We start from the raw sequence: 17785 nt of genomic DNA on the forward strand, positions 1-17785 counted from the left end.
CGCAGTGGTGACTCAGCATAACACCACTGCCACAGGCTAATTTGCATATCACGTGACCGGACTTTTCTCTTGTTTGTAAACAAACGCGCTTTTTCAGAAATCAGTATAGAACGGACTGAAGCAAGTATTATGGGGCGCTTTACATATTGTTTTGCATAATTATATAGATATGCTACCTCAACTGCGACAGTGAGTTGCATGACAATATATATTTATGCATCAAAGTGGCCGTATCGCTAGCTCTCCGTTGGGTTTCGATGACAGCACGTGGAGCCGTACACCCAATGTAAACAAAGGATAACTACGAAAAAACAAGTAGATTTTCACGTATTAGCATACTTTCTTAATGAACCGTAACCATTCTTTGACATTTGTTTATGAAAATGTGTAGACTTGTCAAACATGAAACGGATGAAAAGCATATGCAATATCTTGAATGGACTGTGAAAGATGTGATGAATCGTCACATGGCGCTGGCCTGTGGCAGAGGTACTATGCTGGCTGGCTGCCGGCCGCATGGAACTCTGGGTAGAAGAGTGAGTTTCTACCACTGTTTCCTACAAAGGTCCACAACAGACCTTCTGTACAGGGCCCTGTTCCACAAAGCGATCTAAGTGCTACGTTGATCGTAAGCCTATGATAAAGTATGGGAGTTACGACCAACTTAGCACTAATATCGATTTGTGGAACAGGTTCCAGATCAATTACTGATTGTAAGTGCGTGCGTATCTATCAATCAATCAATGTTTATTAAGAATGCAGGCCATCCAGCCCATAATTCCAGTTTGCATCGAAAACCACTTAAAACACTGACTTGTAAAAAGAGCCCTTTAATGATCTAATAAATAGAAATAAACAAAATAAAAGTGGCCACATATAAGTAAAACATTCCAGCAGTATTTCTGTTGTCTGACAAAAACAAAGAGAAAACTCCGACCCTGTGGAGTTACTCTCACTAACAAACACAAGGATAACCCTGCCAAAACCAATCTTATAAAAAGTCAAGGGCTGAAAAACAAACCACCTTGATTTTAGAGATTTTTCCAGAAATACATACACATCTGAGTGTGCTGCCTGCATTAGTAATACAAAGATTTGAGTTTCCTAGGGGTCTGTCTGTGTTCACACAAAGTCTGGATACTTTTTGTGTAACCTCATCTTCATGTCTGTGTGTCTGTCTGTCTGCCTTTTTTCTGTTTGTCTGCCAGTCTATGTCCACATAATGTCTTGACTGTGTCTGTCCGCCAGTCTATGTCCACATAATGTCTTGACTGTGTCTGTCCGCCAGTCTATGTCCACATAATGTCTGGACTGTGTCTGTCCGCCAGTCTATGTCCACATAATGTCTTGACTGTGTCTGTCCAGAAGTCTATGTCCACACATCTTGACTGTGTCTGTCCGCCAGTCTATGTCCACATGTCTTGACTGTGTCTGTCCAGAAGTCTATGTCCACACATCTTGACTGTGTCTGTCCGCCAGTCTATGTCCACATGTCTTGACTGTGTCTGTCTGCCAGTCTATGTCCACATGTCTTGACTGTGTCTGTCCAGAAGTCTATGTCCACATAATGTCTGGACTGTGTCTGTCCGCCAGTCTATGTCCACATAATGTCTTGACTGTGTCTGTCCAGAAGTCTATGTCCACACATCTTGACTGTGTCTGTCCAGAAGTCTATGTCCACATGTCTGGACTGTGTCTGTCCAGAAGTCTATGTCCACATAATGTCTTGACTGTGTCTGTCCGCCAGTCTATGTCCACATGTCTTGACTGTGTCTGTCCGCCAGTCTATGTCCACATGTCTTGACTGTGTCTGTCCGCCAGTCTATGTCCACATGTCTTGACTGTGTCTGTCCAGAAGTCTATGTCCACACATCTTGACTGTGTCTGTCCGCCAGTCTATGTCCACATGTCTTGACTGTGTCTGTCTGCCAGTCTATGTCCACATGTCTTGACTGTGTCTGTCCAGAAGTCTATGTCCACATAATGTCTGGACTGTGTCTGTCCGCCAGTCTATGTCCACATAATGTCTTGACTGTGTCTGTCCAGAAGTCTATGTCCACACATCTTGACTGTGTCTGTCCAGAAGTCTATGTCCACATGTCTGGACTGTGTCTGTCCAGAAGTCTATGTCCACATAATGTCTTGACTGTGTCTGTCCGCCAGTCTATGTCCACATGTCTTGACTGTGTCTGTCCGCCAGTCTATGTCCACATGTCTTGACTGTGTCTGTCCGCCAGTCTATGTCCACATGTCTTGACTGTGTCTGTCCAGAAGTCTATGTCCACATGTCTTGACTGTGTCTGTCCAGAAGTCTATGTCCACATGTCTTGACTGTGTCTGTCCAGAAGTCTATGTCCACATGTCTTGACTGTGTCTGTCCAGAAGTCTATGTCTACATGTCTTGACTGTGTCTGTCCAGAAGTCTATGTCCACATGTCTTGACTGTGTCTGTCCAGAAGTCTATGTCCAGATGTCTTGACTGTGTCTGTCCAGAAGTCTATGTCCACATGTCTTGACTGTGTCTGTCCAGAAGTCTATGTCCACATGTCTTGACTGTGTCTGTCCGCCAGTCTATGTCCACATGTCTTGACTGTGTCTGTCCAGAAGTCTTTGTCCACATGTCTTGACTGTGTCTGTCCAGAAGTCTATGTCCACATGTCTTGACTGTGTCTGTCCAGAAGTCTATGTCCACATGTCTTGACTGTGTCTGTCCGCCAGTCTATGTCCACATGTCTTGACTGTGTCTGTCCAGAAGTCTATGTCCACATGTCTTGACTGTGTCTGTCCGCCAGTCTATGTCCACATGTCTTGACTGTGTCTGTCCAGAAGTCTATGTCCACATGTCTTGACTGTGTCTGTCCGCCAGTCTATGTCCACATGTCTTGACTGTGTCTGTCCAGAAGTCTATGTCCACATGTCTTGACTGTGTCTGTCCGCCAGTCTATGTCCACATGTCTTGACTGTGTCTGTCCAGAAGTCTATGTCCACATGTCTTGACTGTGTCTGTCCGCCAGTCTATGTCCACATGTCTTGACTGTGTCTGTCCAGAAGTCTATGTCCACATGTCTTGACTGTGTCTGTCTGCCAGTCTATGTCCACATGTCTTGACTGTGTCTGTCCGCCAGTCTATGTCCACATGTCTTGACTGTGTCTGTCCGCCAGTCTATGTCCACATGTCTTGACTGTGTCTGTCCGCCAGTCTATGTCCACATAATGTCTTGACTGTGTCTGTCCAGAAGTCTATGTCCACATGTCTTGACTGTGTCTGTCCGCCAGTCTATGTCCACATGTCTTGACTGTGTCTGTCCGCCAGTCTATGTCCACATGTCTTGACTGTGTCTGTCCAGAAGTCTATGTCCACATAATGTCTTGACTGTGTCTGTCCAGAAGTCTATGTCCACATGTCTTGACTGTGTCTGTCCGCCAGTCTATGTCCACATGTCTTGACTGTGTCTGTCCAGAAGTCTATGTCCACATAATGTCTTGACTGTGTCTGTCCAGAAGTCTATGTCCACATGTCTTGACTGTGTCTGTCCAGAAGTCTATGTCCACATGTCTTGACTGTGTCTGTCCAGAAGTCTATGTCCACATGTCTTGACTGTGTCTGTCCAGAAGTCTATGTCCACATGTCTTGACTGTGTCTGTCCAGAAGTCTATGTCCACATGTCTTGACTGTGTCTGTCCAGAAGTCTATGTCCACATGTCTTGACTGTGTCTGTCCAGAAGTCTATGTCCACATGTCTTGACTGTGTCTGTCCGCCAGTCTATGTCCACATGTCTTGACTGTGTCTGTCCGCCAGTCTATGTCCACATGTCTTGACTGTGTCTGTCCGCCAGTCTATGTCCACATGTCTTGACTGTGTCTGTCCGGAAGTCTATGTCCACATAATGTCTTGACTGTGTCTGTCCGCCAGTCTATGTCCACATGTCTTGACTGTGTCTGTCCGCCAGTCTATGTCCACACATCTTCTAGATACTTCTTGTGTAGTCTCATCTTCATCAGGTACCCTGAGGCATCAGTGTCACTCATACCTGCAACAGAGATGTGAGTGAGTGAGTGAGTGAGTGAGTGAGTGAGTGAGTGAGTGAGTGAGTGAGTGAGTGAGTGGGTGGGTGCTTGGGTGAGTGAGTGAGTGAGTGAGTGAGTGAGTGGGTGGGTGCTTGGGTGAGTGAGTGAGTGAGTGAGTGAGTGAGTGGGTGGGTGCTTGGGTGAGTGAGTGAGTGAGTGAGTGAGTGAGTGGGTGGGTGCTTGGGTGAGTGAGTGAGTGAGTGAGTGAGTGAGTGAGTGAGTGAGTGAGTGCTTGGGTGAGTGAGTGAGTGAGTGAGTGAGTGAGTGCTTGGGTGAGTGAGTGAGTGAGTGAGTGAGTCCTAATGTTCATAGCCCCCCATAGCCCCTGTACTTATTTGCCTCAACAAACTTGTGCTTATATTTCAAAATATCAATACATTATTATTACATAACCACAGACAGACTGTTATCTTTCAGTGGCTTTAACATGTCAGCCCATGACAACATATGATGATCGACAGCAAACATTTTTGTGTAGAATAAGATAGAATATAGAGGCGGCGCCATGATCTTATGTCAACAAGAGGTGACATGAAATGTGTTTTAATGTTACGTTCAAGATTATTGCACTTATATAGCGACGTGCATGCACACGTGTGACTGCGTGTACTAGTCAGGACTTATGCTGGTTTTATAGAATAGGACACTTAGATACCATGTTGCAGTTTACCATGGATACCCAACTCTGACATTGTAAAGTGGCTCTGAGGCTATCAGTCCTTGTTTTTGTCCCATTATGCCAAGCACAAGCCACTGTATCATTAAGTACCGTCTTTTGGTATGACAGCAACAGGGGAGTAAACCAATGGGCAGATACTCTATCCACTAGACCACTGAGGCAGTGTGTTGACAGACACATGCATGGCATATACATGTATTTCAATAATAAGAGTGGGGGCCACATGTTATTTTCAAAAGGGGGTGGTTGGGAGTATCTGCCACTGAGATATATAATGAAATGTCACTTAAACTGTAATAAACAAGGTGATCACCTCACAGTCTTCTTCTTGTAGTAAGCTTGATTATTGATGCAGTAACTACTCTTGCAACACTTTGGTCAAATGAGAGCGTACATAACATAATCAGTGAGTGAGTGAGTTGGGTTTAATGCCGCTCTTAACAGTATTTCAGTTATATCACGGCCTGTCAGCTTAATGCCAGAGGAAAACCCTTAGTGACCCAGGTCTCAGACGTTTACCACTATTGTGATACCCAAGAGCCCAGGCGTGGTGCTGACAAACCTAGAAACATGATCGAGCGAACTGGGATTCGAACCCATGATAATAGCCTTCTGGTGTGCCCAAGGGATGCAATTTTGCACAGCGGACTGTGTACAGAACATGACTGTTTTAGAGTTATATATTCTGAGTACACGAAATACTAGAAACTTATTAGCTCACATTTCAAGATTTGGTGATATTCTAAAACTAAACTAAACCTAAAACCTTCTCTGTCACACTTACCCTGATGTTCCTTCAAAATCTGTACAAAGGCATTGGTTATGTCTTTGGCCATGTTGCGAGCATCACCACATACATACACAACAGCACCCTGTTTCTCAATCAGATCTAGAGTTAGCTCCCCTTGCTGCAGGAGCTGGTCTTGTACATATCTGGGGGAGCCTTCCGGCTGACCATCCCTGGAGAAGCTGACAAACAGATGGCTGAGGACTCCTGATTCTTGAAACTCTTGTAACTCTTTCCTGAAACAAACCCAAAGTGTTCTTGCTTGTACTGAGATATATATGTATCTAAACACCTGCCTGTAAATATAGCAAGTGATATCCTAACCTAAGACCACAATCACTTTCTAAAATAATGTGAGGTAAAGATGATGTGATGATTTTCATTCTCTGAATTATGAAAGAAAATTGATTATTTTTGCAGTGGTCTTTGAACTGTGCGTGAGTTTGGTTTAATGCTAATTTTAAATAGTAATTAAATTATATCAAGGTGTGTTGGCTAAATGTGGAATGAAAGCCTTAAGTGATGTTGGTCTCAGATGTTTACCACTTTGGTGAAACCCATGAGCTTGGGGACGGTGCTCACTGACCAAAGATTATTATCACAACACTGCACAATTAATCACATGACACACGTATTGAAAAACTGAAGCTAACATAATGCTGCAAAGGGTCATGTTATAAACAATGCTTGCACATCCAAAATATTGCCAGGCTGTGATAGTATAACCTGGTTAGTAACTTACTGAACCAGCATTCTGTAAATACTTGCAAAGGATTTGTCCCAAATCAGTCCAGATTTGTTGTGGCAAGAATTCACAAGTTGGTGGTAGAATCAGAATTTAGAATGTTTTGCTATTTTTGAAAGCCCAAAGTCTTATCCGTGTAATCTTGTTGGAGAATTGACAGAATTAGAATGACTGAGCTCAACACAGCTATACCGGACAAATTTCTTCCTCCAAATAACATCAGAAATACCTGAAGAGGTAATCTCTGTCTTGATGTCGACACCCGTAAAATAGGCACGTCTGCCCATATGGCACGTCTGCTTCTGACTGGCTCCTCTGCCATGCTCTATGCTGGAGGAAGCCAATGAAGGGAGCAACGCCTGTTCCTGGACCAATCAGAATGATGGGCACAGAAACATCTTCTGGACACCGGAAAAGCTGATTGGTGCGTGTAAATATGGGAACCTGCAATCAGTAAATAAAAACGGTTAACCTGAGAAGGATGACGCGTTTCTCACAAATATATTTACTTTGAATCATATCACTATAGAATATTTACTATTATTATTTTATAATATCATTCATTAGAATAATATTCCCCCATCAAAAGATATAATGAAACAGATTTACTAAATTGTCTGATGTACCTTGAGATCATTCCCCTCCTTGTTCTGACAACTGTCGTTGGTTTGTGTTGCCATGGTGATAGTATCCAGCCAACCAGTGCACACACCCTTCCTGGGGGCTGATCTTCCATCAGTGCCAGGGATGCACACGATGTTGAAGACAATGTTGAGTCTGTTGAGTTGTGTCTGAGGAGAACTGAGGACCAAACATAGTTCATATTTGAAGCAAAAAATCTTTGCCTCTACGATTAAAACAGTGGTAGATATAAAAAATTCTTTGAACCATACAACTGGAGCCAATAAAGAATTATAAATAACAACACTAACTGTACTCTAACCACGCAAAACATGAAGTTATGAAGGATATCACAGAGCTCAAGACAACAACATTCCATGCAATATAACGATTCGAGGCAAGAGGAAGATCAAGGACACTTAACTTGTATGTATGACTGACTTCAAGGGTGTGTTAGAGCTGTTTTCACTGTTGTGGATAAGGAGCAAACAGCATACTGTTTTAGCAGGATAGTAATAATAGCAGGTTACCATGCATACATGTATGCCCCTTTCATCATACACAATTCTCTGCTGTTGATGGGTCAACCTACCTGCACACTGAATAAGGCCTGGGCTGAAGTCTGGGGAGTTGTTCTGAAACACAGGAGATGATGAGTCAGCAAGAAGCATAACTGGGATAGGATAGCATTGCAGTACTCATATATCCTTACTACTCCTACCCTTCAAGGCATAGCAATTTTTAGGGTGCCTGACAGAGAATCTCTACACCACAGCCAAAAAACAACATTAAAATACATCTCACCGATGACCCTCTCCACCGGCGGGTGACATGAGGGGAAGGCAGTAAGAACATCCAGTAGAGACAATCTGGACTCTCGGATGAAAGTAGCGTAATCTCCCGCTCCTTGTTTGCTGCAAAGTTCCTGGAGACGTCGTTTTTCACAATCATCGCTTGTAAACTCCACAAATATCCTCAGCAGTGCCTGGAAATTACACATATGACTATTCTGTAGTTACTTTGTACCATCAATAATATCCATATGCTATCAAATGTAAGGTACAAGCAGCCTTCAGTGTAGAACAGTGAGTAGGGTGTTTAACAGAGAAGGCATTTGGGGACTTAAATCTGGGTGTTTGGCATGAGGAAAAGTTAAATCTTTCCTGCTTTGGCCACAGATGTCGACATGACAGGAATATGTGTCTGAGGGTGCACACTCTGAGAGAGGAGACAGTGAGAGTCTATAGGGCAGTGGAAAGGGTCTCACCTTCTTGGGTTGGTCCCGGATGTCGACACATGTGAGGAAGATGTGTCTGAGGGAGCACAGAGGAGGAATGTGAGCAGGAATGGTAGCATTCTTCTTCTTGGTCCCCGGGATCACACTCAGCTCTACAGTTGAGTCAGCATCACTTGCATGATCAAGTCTGAAAATGGAACCGTAGTCATCTTTACACAAACATGACACACAGAAGAGAAGAGTTGAGCATAATAGAGTGCGTGAGTCAGTCTGGTAGCTGTTAGCCATAACCTAGGTATCTGTATGAGATCGACAGTTAATATGAGGGCATAAATTTCTGGTATTTTTTCATGCCAATGACTTTTGACATACAGTGTCACACATTCTATCGAATCTGATCACCACAAAAGTTAATCCAAGGCACTGTAGACCAATGTAACATCATTCCATCTAGCACAACATTCTAACTCACCTAATTCATCACTCGGAACTAAACTATGTCCCTCTAGCACAACATTCTAACTCACCTAATTCCTCACTCGGAACTAAACTATGTCCCTCTAGCACAACATTCTAACTCACCTAATTCCTCACTCGGAACTAAACTATGTCCCTCTAGCACAACATTCTCACTCACCTAATTCCTCACTCGGAACTAAACTATGTCCCTCTAGCACAACATTCTCACTCACCTAATTCCTCACTCGGAACTAAACTATGTCCCTGTAGCACAAAACTCAAAGGCACATACAAACCCCCACCAGCACAAAACTCTATCCATCTAGCGCAAAACTCCATCCATCTAGCACAAAAAATTATCCCATACATAAACTTCCTCCATATTCAACACAAGAATCCATAACCCTGTGAACTTTCTAACTTTCCCCTTCACCCTCTTCAATTTTTGATAAAGCAGAAGGGTGCATAGCTGTTCAGTGTGGTAAATAATCGATCTGTTTAATGCCTTTGCTATCATCAGAAGAAGGTGGCCATAACTTTCTTATTGGATCTGGCTGATTTAGACTTTTTTGGAATTGATTCCCAAAGTGGAACCACTCGAAGGGTTCTTGTTTTCTCTCGGGATCATTGTGATATTGGTATACATAACTCCCATACTTTAACATAGACTAATGACAGTCGTAGCATTACGATCGCTTTACGATCAGCTCTGTCACTGGCCCAAAATGAAAATCATTTGGGTTGTGAATATATCTTATTTTAGGGGCATTAGATGTGATGACTTGTGCAGGCTTCATTTCATCCGATAGCATTCACGGAAATCATCAGGTACAAACCTTTGATATATGTCAATGTTCCTGAAGGATTGTTTCTATAGACCCATAAGGGAAACCGGTGGTCTCGTCAAACTCTAAGTGTAATAAGCCTATTGCTTAATGCCAGGTATAGATGGCTTCTTTAGTGTTAGTGGTGGTGGGTTGACCAGGGCCTCGTCCACAAAGCAATCATAGCGCTACAACTGTCGTAAGCCTATGAGAGTTATGATCATGATCGCTTTGTGGAACAGGGCCTTGAGCAGGGGTCATCTTCCAAATCCTCCATCCAACACTTAAATTCCTTCACCCAAAGTAAATTGAGGCATAGGATGGAGAAGCATCCTCATAAACAAGAATGCAACCAGCACGCGGTCAGTATTCTTTGGTGGTTGACCCTCTCTGGGAAACGACTCCGAGGACAGCTTTCTACTCAGCTTTGTCTATTTCAATCCTAAAGTTTTGTATGTTTGATTTGTTTGTTTTTAACGCTGCATTTAGCCATATTCCAGCTATAGGACGGCGGTCTGTAAATAATCGAGTCTGGACCAGACAATCCAGTCATTGACATCATGAGCATTGATCCACGTAATTTGGATATGATGACATGCGTCAACCAAGTCAGCGAGCCTGACCACCCGATCCCATTAGTTGCCTCTTATGACAAGCATAGTCGCTTTTTACAGCAAGCATGGCTTACTGAAGACCTGTTCTACCATGGATCTTCACGGGTCTCCAAATCTAAAGAGAAGGGTAGCTTAGAGTCTAATATGAGTCCATATCATGGAACTGAATCATGCCAAATTGGGAAAGTTACTCTACAAAGTTTAATACTCATATGTAAGTCACACATAAGCAAAACAAAAATCTAGATATGCCAGGCCCAAAACCTTCTCATGGCCTCTTGTATGCCTAAGTAAGGGACACAACTCTGCAGCAACTTTTGTAACAGTGAAATATGCAACCAGTCACAATATATCCTCTGTTGTTCAACCAGTGTAGAACAACCAACTCTCCATATTACCTGTCCAACAGCCTGTCCACTTCCTGAGGGTCGTTAGGGCAGACGACAGACACAGCATCGCCAGCCTCATAAGTCAGCCCACTCCCCTGCACAACAAAGAGATCAGCATCAGATTCTTTCTTAAACTGTTAATTCAACAAGAATCCAACATTCACACAGATCTTTCTGAAGTTGAATGCACCATACTTAGTACTTCATTCCGTTGGAGGTGAGGTGAAATGGGGTTTAACGTCGCGTCCAAGATTATTACACTTATATAGCGACGTGCATGTACCTGTGTGTGGCTGCTTGTACTAGTCCGGACTGATGCCGATTTATAGTGCTAGCTCACTGAGATACCATGCCCCAGTTTAACATGAATACCCCACTCAGACACAGTATACTGACTCCGAGCCGACCAGTCCTTGTTTTAGCCCCTTAATGCTGAGCGCCAGACAGGGTAACAACAAGTACCATCTTTTAATGTCTTTTGGTATGACGCGGTCGGGGATCGAACCCCGGACCTTCCGCTCTCCGTGCGGACGCTCTACCACTAGACCACGGAGGCGGTCGCTAGCTCACTGAGATACCATGCCGCAGTTTAACATGAATACCCCACTCAGACACAGTATACTGACTCCGAGCCGACCAGTCCTTGTTTTAGCCCCTTAATGCTGAGCGCCAGACAGGGTAACAACAAGTACCATCTTTTAACGTCTTTTGGTATGATGCGGCCGGGGATCGAACCCCGGACCTTCCGCTCTCCGGGCGGACGCTCTACCACAAGACCACAGAGGCGGTCTCATTCCGTTGGATAATGGATGACTGCCACAACTGAATAACAACCAGTGAGTGCAGATTATTTACGCAGCACTCAGCAAGGCATACTGACATGTGAATAACTGAGTTTCGACCACAGAGTAAGACTTATTCAGCTTATTGCTCCTGTTTATTTCATTCTTGCTTCATTATTTTACTTACCTCAGTGTTTAAAGAGAGCAGCAAGGTCTTCTTGACAGCATCATCCCTTGTGAGGACTTCTGCATCTTCAACAGTAACCATGGCGACATCACTTGAAGCAGACGGAAACTTAGAGCCATTTTGCATTGGCAATGAAGTTGTATCCTGAAATGAGGTGCAGTTTTACATAAGCATGATCAAGTAATGAAAATATTCAAGTGAGAGGAAAACATGCAAGACTGATGGCACAAGCCTTACTGCTCACATGGCAATATATTCAGATCCATTTATGAAGAACTAATACTACTACTACTACTACTACTACTACTACTAATAATAATAATAATAATGTCTGGCCTAAACATGACACAACAGGTGAACTTTTAACTGACCAAAGTGTTCTCGGGCATATGGGTGCAGGTGAGGAACGCAGGCGGGAGAGCTGGAACAGACAGATCACTCTCACACAGTGGCGGAACAGAAACACACAGACTCGGTACACAGGTGGAGACGGAACAGTCTCCTTGCGTTGTGTCAGAGGTAGATGCGACTGTCTGCTTTTCTATGGACACATTCTGAGCTGACTGGTCAGTCCCTTTCTGAGCTGAATTCTCAGTCCTATTCTGAGCTGCTAATGAAGTCTCTTTATTAGTCCTGTTGAGTAAATTGTTTTGATCAATAATCAAAACCTCTGAAGTATGTGAAGGTGTATTGCTATTTTTTATATGATTATTCTTGTCATCATTTAAAGTCAAGGCTGTCACAGAATCAGTCACACTGGTCACAGTTGTCTCCCTTGACAGGTCAGTCATGGCAGGGACTTGAGATTCTGTTGCTTCAAGAGATGTGTTCCCATTCTGACGAAGACTTGACTGGATATTACTTTGTGTGTCCCCTGATGGGATGGAGGTGTTGTTATCAGAGTTCTCACAACACTCAACAACTTCAGACCTTCCTGGATCATCAGGTTCTGGTAAATCCAAAAATTTTCTGAGAGCAGCCCACAATCCGTCAATCCATGGCTCCACTACAACCTCCAAGCTGGAAGTACATACCAATGAAGAGATACATTGTCTTGGACATACATGAACATAACTTTGTTTAGGAAACACAAACATAAAGCAGCAGACATCTATAGAGACCATTTGCCTTGCTGTCCTTACCAAGCTATATGTTACTCAGGATAAAACAAAACAGTCTACCATTTAGAATGTCATTCCACTGTCAAACTTCTTTGACAGATCATGGTCAAGCAGATAGTACAGTCATACAGTCTGTAACAGTTGTTTTGTGCTAAGCTTAAGAGGTTACATGATTAGAAAACACATTCAGCTAATAAAGTAATATAACAATATGAATATTTCATTTTTCTTTTTTTTTTACATGTTTGTATCATTACCTATCGTGTAGTTGTCCAATTTTCAAACACGAACGTTGGTACTACTTAATTTTGTTTATCTGACTTATTCGTTAATCCGACATAATCATATGCAACCAACGATGTTGGATTAACGGGACTTGACTGTACTTGTCTATGTCTTGTAACATTTAGGAAGGCCTAGTGACATTTCCATATGGTCTACTACTTTTACCATTAGGAATATGGCAACTCTGTGGATGTAATTATTCAGGATAGGTAACAACTAAAATTAATTTTAACCCTGCATCTACATTAACAATAGCCAACAACTTACCCCACAGCATCATCGGCCCAGTCGCTGTTGTAGAATCTGACAGCACCTAGATCCTCCAAACGCCGATCAATTGTCTTCCCACAGTTACAGAAGTTGGTGTAGTTGGAATCTCCCAGGCCTGTAGCATGAACAATTCCTCATAACAGCAGATATAGGCATGATAGGCTTGTACTAGTAACTGATACCAGAACATAATTGTATCTAATGAAAATAATGTAAATTTTACAATAGATTGTATATTTACATACTTATCCTATTTCACACTATGCATTTCTCATTCTTCTTTCAATCCTAAGTGGAAACATGCTTAAACAAAGCTTTCCACGTTCTAACATAGCAACCACCCGAACACACCTTCGCATCACCATGGTTACCTCCCAACTATCTGGGTCCTGCACGCTTTTCGTGCCGGTTGACCTACACACGCTTAACACATGGTTTCCCCAGTCAACTCATTCTCTTTCTAGGGCTAAGTAAAAAGTATGGGTTGATGGTCAGCTGAAGACAGAACAACTCTAAAAGGCGAACGTGTGTCCTTGCGCACTTCAGCCATGGTCACTGTACAGGTGGGAAACATCGGCTGAGGAGAATAAAACTGATAGAGCGTACCCCTTCATAAAAGGGAAGTTATGGTTGATGATGTGGTTTGGGAAAAAGATGAGGGAGGGACGATAATGAGGGAGACCTGTCTGCATAGGTTTTTTGGTTGAAGAAAGTACAGAATTCTTCAACAAATCATTGAACAGCTGATCCACCAAATGCTTGTAAATTGTGAAGATAGGTTATAAATCTATCTCGGGGAGGTTGAGACAAAGTCGACGTCGATCTGTGTATCCAACTCACTCCTGATGAGGCGTATATCGATAGTAATCACACATAGATTGTAATCTGTATAATGACTACTGATGCATAACAGCCTAGCGATGCATAAGGGAAGAAGCCCATGTGAAGGTACTAGTATCGATTCCCGCTGTAGTGGCGTTCCCGGGCAGAAGATCGAGATTGGCCGGGGAAGGAAAAGCACCGGATGCGTAGTTGATGCCAGCAGCAAAAGAGGTGTGAAAAAGACACAGATGACAGGTGACACAGTAGAAACCTCAGGTTAAACAGGAGCTGTGGCTCTCGGAGGAACGCCCTGTGCAGGAAACGATGAGGGGGTCAAAATGTCATGCAGAGCTCCAGATACATTTTTGAGCAATTGAGTTTTTACTCACAGGTTTCTATTTTAATTGGGATACCGATTTGTCATTGGCAGCGTGTCTTTAGACTTTGAACACTGGTCATTGTAGCTGTGTAAGTAAAAACTAAAGAATTATCTGTAAAATGGGAACACAGAAGACACGTCTTGCTTTGGGTGCTGTAAGCGCAACAAACACAACCTCTAACATGTGAATCATAGGTGGAAATTACACGTCTGTTTTTCTTTATCAAAGACAAGTCGGACAATTTTAGGTTCGACTTCCATTTCCCCTCAATTACTGAGGTAAACTGGGCACATCATGAAAAAGACAAATGTATTCACTAATATCATTACAATCTCCACAGTGTGGCAATAAGAAAGAGAATGAGTTGGCTGGGGAAACCCTGTGTTCAGCGCATGTACATGCGTGCAGGACCCAGGTTGTTGGGAGGTAACCATGGTGAGGCAATCTACGTTTGGGTGGATTGCTTTGTTTTGAAGCTGGAAAGCTTTGTTTAAGCATGTTTCCACTTAAGATCAAAAGAAGAATGAGAAATGCATAGTTTGAGATAGGATAAGTTTAAAATTTACATTTCAATCAGTCTGTGGTAAAACCTTGGACCCCTTATCAGCCTCCCTGCTCAAATACATACATACTATACTTACAGTACAGTCTGTGACTTTAGCCATACATCCAAAGATTGGGTGCAGTCCAATTATTTTGTTTTATGAGCATAGTTGATACTCCAAATAAAGTCTACAGAAAATGATCATGCTAGTTGACTCTTAAGTTAAGTTAAAGTTACCAAGCATCAAGGTTTACTAAACGTGTTGACCACTGACTGATGCTTTACGTGATGCGTCAAGAAACATGAAGTCTGCCAACACAGCCATACCTAGCAAGGTGTAATGGAGCCCAGCAAGGTGGTCCTCCGCTAGTGTCTTCTTCTTCAACCTCCGCACAAACTTACAGGCTGTGTCAGGGGGCTCTCCATCACCGGTTGTTGATGTGACGATGACAACACATCTTTCTTTCTCTATGTTAAACTGAAATCATACCAACTGAACAATTACAAAAAAGATACATATATACCGGTAATGAAAAATGAAAGACTACACATCTGATGTTTTATTCAATTAGTGCATACTGGCTGTTCATAACTTTCAAATGTAAATTTTATATAATTCTTTTTTTTCTAAAAGACCAAATGAAAATATATACAAATTCTGTTTCATGCATTTTCATCATACCTTGCTTGAGCATTATACACATAATAAAACAGTATTTACTGCTATTGAGAACTTACACTAGATATCATTTTAGGGACTGGTCATTTATGATTAGGGAGAGGGGGAGGGGGGTTGCATCAAAGGACTTAAAACTGTATCATATATTGCTGACTCCATATATGTATTGCATCAACATTTGAGTTCAGTTAGGATTGTCTGATGACATACTATTAAAAAAATGCTCATGTACACATGATTTATATGAGTAATTTTCTCAGGTGGCATGTGTGTGCATTTGTGACAATAATTGATTTGACAATAACGATTGCGTAATCGTACACTCAGGGGTTTTGTCATATATTTAGCTACATTTATAACAACAAACTGATTACTATTACAATTTAATAGCCTTATCAGTGAAATGACATGTTACTGTCATGACATATATCGGGGATGTACATAAGTCTCAAATCAAAATATGCAGGACATTTGAATACGACATGTATTTCATCTTAAATGCAGCCTGAACTACACATTTTACAAAGTCGATGATCAGAATCAATACCTAACCGTCTAATCGTCTTCTTTTAATTACTAATAATTCACATATAAACAAAGAAAACATCTAAATTATACATGCCTGTTACATAAATTCTGTACTAGATAATAATTTATACATTTCTAATGCCTGTTACATAAATTCTGTACTAGTTAATTTACTTTGATAACATACTCTTGATGAGTCACACATTTTAACAGGGCTTGACTATGAGTTCTGATCATAATGAGGTACTTGTATGCTTAACAGGGGTAAACACATTGTTGATACTGCAAGAACAGTTAAAAATACTGTAGGTCAACATCTAAAGTTTATCAGACGAAATAACCTTTTTTTCGGTTTGACTAAGACAATGCGTCTCAGCATGGAGTCCCTCCTTTTCTGCTCTCTCACAAATCTCCTCTGATATGGCTTTAGCTTGGCCAGTCTGCGAGCCATACAGGAGGAGAAAACGGTTTTTGGTATGTCCTGGCATGATATCTGAAATATATCCACATACATGTACATTCAATATCTCAAAGCAGAACACAAACAAACAGGGCTTAATACTCTCACACATGTGTACTCTCAAACACACAACAAACACTATGGCAGTAAGACAATGCCATGAAAATGACAGTATTACAGTTTTCAGGAAATATATTTTTATGGGATATGGGGTGTGTAGATAAACATAATAAAACAGGACATGAACAGTTGATTTTATTCATCGTTGCCCTGGTTTCTTTATTATTTTGTGCTTCGGGGCCTTAACCAGTTTCTGACTGGAAACGTTTCAAAGGAACCAATAAATTTGGCATAATCTACAAATCACAGTAAAACAATGCTCCATTGCTTTTCATGATGTGCCCCAAATGTTGAATGAAACACTGATCCTTGTAGGGCTGGGACGGGTAACTCGGGTACCCGGGTCAGGTGGGTACTGAGTAGGACTCGGGTACCCACAGAACTACCGGACCCGTGGTTAGTCATGTGATATATTGTTAAATGACAAAAATTATAAACCCATTCCATCTGACTTTTCATAGGGTTGAATAAAGATATAACTTAAGCCAACTTCAGTGTATGCATGACCAGATTGTTTAATACATGTGTCTCAATACGTTTTGCCAGGGTTATGGTAAAAAAAATTCCCCATCGGACATTTTGTACCTATCTCTTGAGGCCTACAGTGGGTATCCGGGTAGGGTCGGGGAGTAGGGGTTGGGTACCCGGGTAGTAGGGGTTGGGTACCCGGGTAGTAAATCTGGACTCGTCCCAGCCCTAGATCCTTGCTTACTGTTATGATTAATCTCAATTTCCGTGCCACAAATGGTTATGCAATTTTGTCAACAGTATCACGATACAAGTGTTGGATAGCAAGAGATGAGTTTAATCAAAATTATTTCTTGTCACTTTTATCTAATCTGCGGCTTGGCTCACAATCCCCTCGTGTAGAGCGAATACATGAAACTGGACACAGCCATTGACATAAACCTGACAGCTAGTACCACACGTCTTACCTCGACGCTTGTTATGAAGGAAATGACAATTTACCGGAAGCAGTGCTTTTAATACATATCGTAGTGAACTATGGGATTGCTGAATACACTTAAACATATTTCGTTACGACTAATTCGCTTTAATGTAAAAGGATTTCTTGAAGATTAAATTTCATCGAAATTTATGCATGCGAAATATTTAATGGGGGGTACTAACCATACACAATTATATATCTTTACATGAGGATAATATAACAACAGTTTATTCT

General features: G+C 42.0%; 1 protein-coding gene across 2 annotated transcripts; it reads right to left on the reverse strand.

The window, feature by feature from the left end:
* Positions 1–3065: 3065 nt before the first annotated feature.
* LOC124113360 (methionine synthase reductase-like) lies at positions 3066–17584 on the reverse strand. 2 transcript variants are annotated; one of them, XM_048382028.1, is made up of 15 exons: positions 17538–17584; positions 16364–16515; positions 15143–15293; positions 13067–13184; positions 11765–12413; positions 11394–11537; positions 10434–10519; positions 8169–8325; positions 7706–7886; positions 7494–7536; positions 6907–7081; positions 6510–6724; positions 5533–5771; positions 3957–4032; positions 3066–3204 (listed from the first exon to the last, which is right to left on the reverse strand). In XM_048382028.1, the coding sequence occupies exons 2-15, from the start codon at positions 16508–16510 to the stop codon at positions 3201–3203; spliced, it is 2385 nt and encodes a 794-aa protein (XP_048237985.1). In that variant the 5' UTR covers positions 16511–16515; positions 17538–17584; the 3' UTR covers positions 3066–3200. The 2 variants fall into 2 exon arrangements, 1 of the variants encoding a protein (XP_048237985.1); XR_007218081.1 differs by lacking the exon at positions 3066–3204 and adding an exon at positions 3829–3850 and having other exon boundaries at positions 3891–4032; positions 17538–17583.
* Positions 17585–17785: the final 201 nt, after the last annotated feature.

This window comes from Haliotis rufescens, unplaced genomic scaffold, assembly GCF_023055435.1.
Source record: "Haliotis rufescens isolate VD_foot unplaced genomic scaffold, xgHalRufe1.0.p SCAF_4, whole genome shotgun sequence".
In the NCBI taxonomy this organism is placed as follows: Eukaryota; Metazoa; Mollusca; class Gastropoda; order Lepetellida; family Haliotidae; genus Haliotis; species Haliotis rufescens.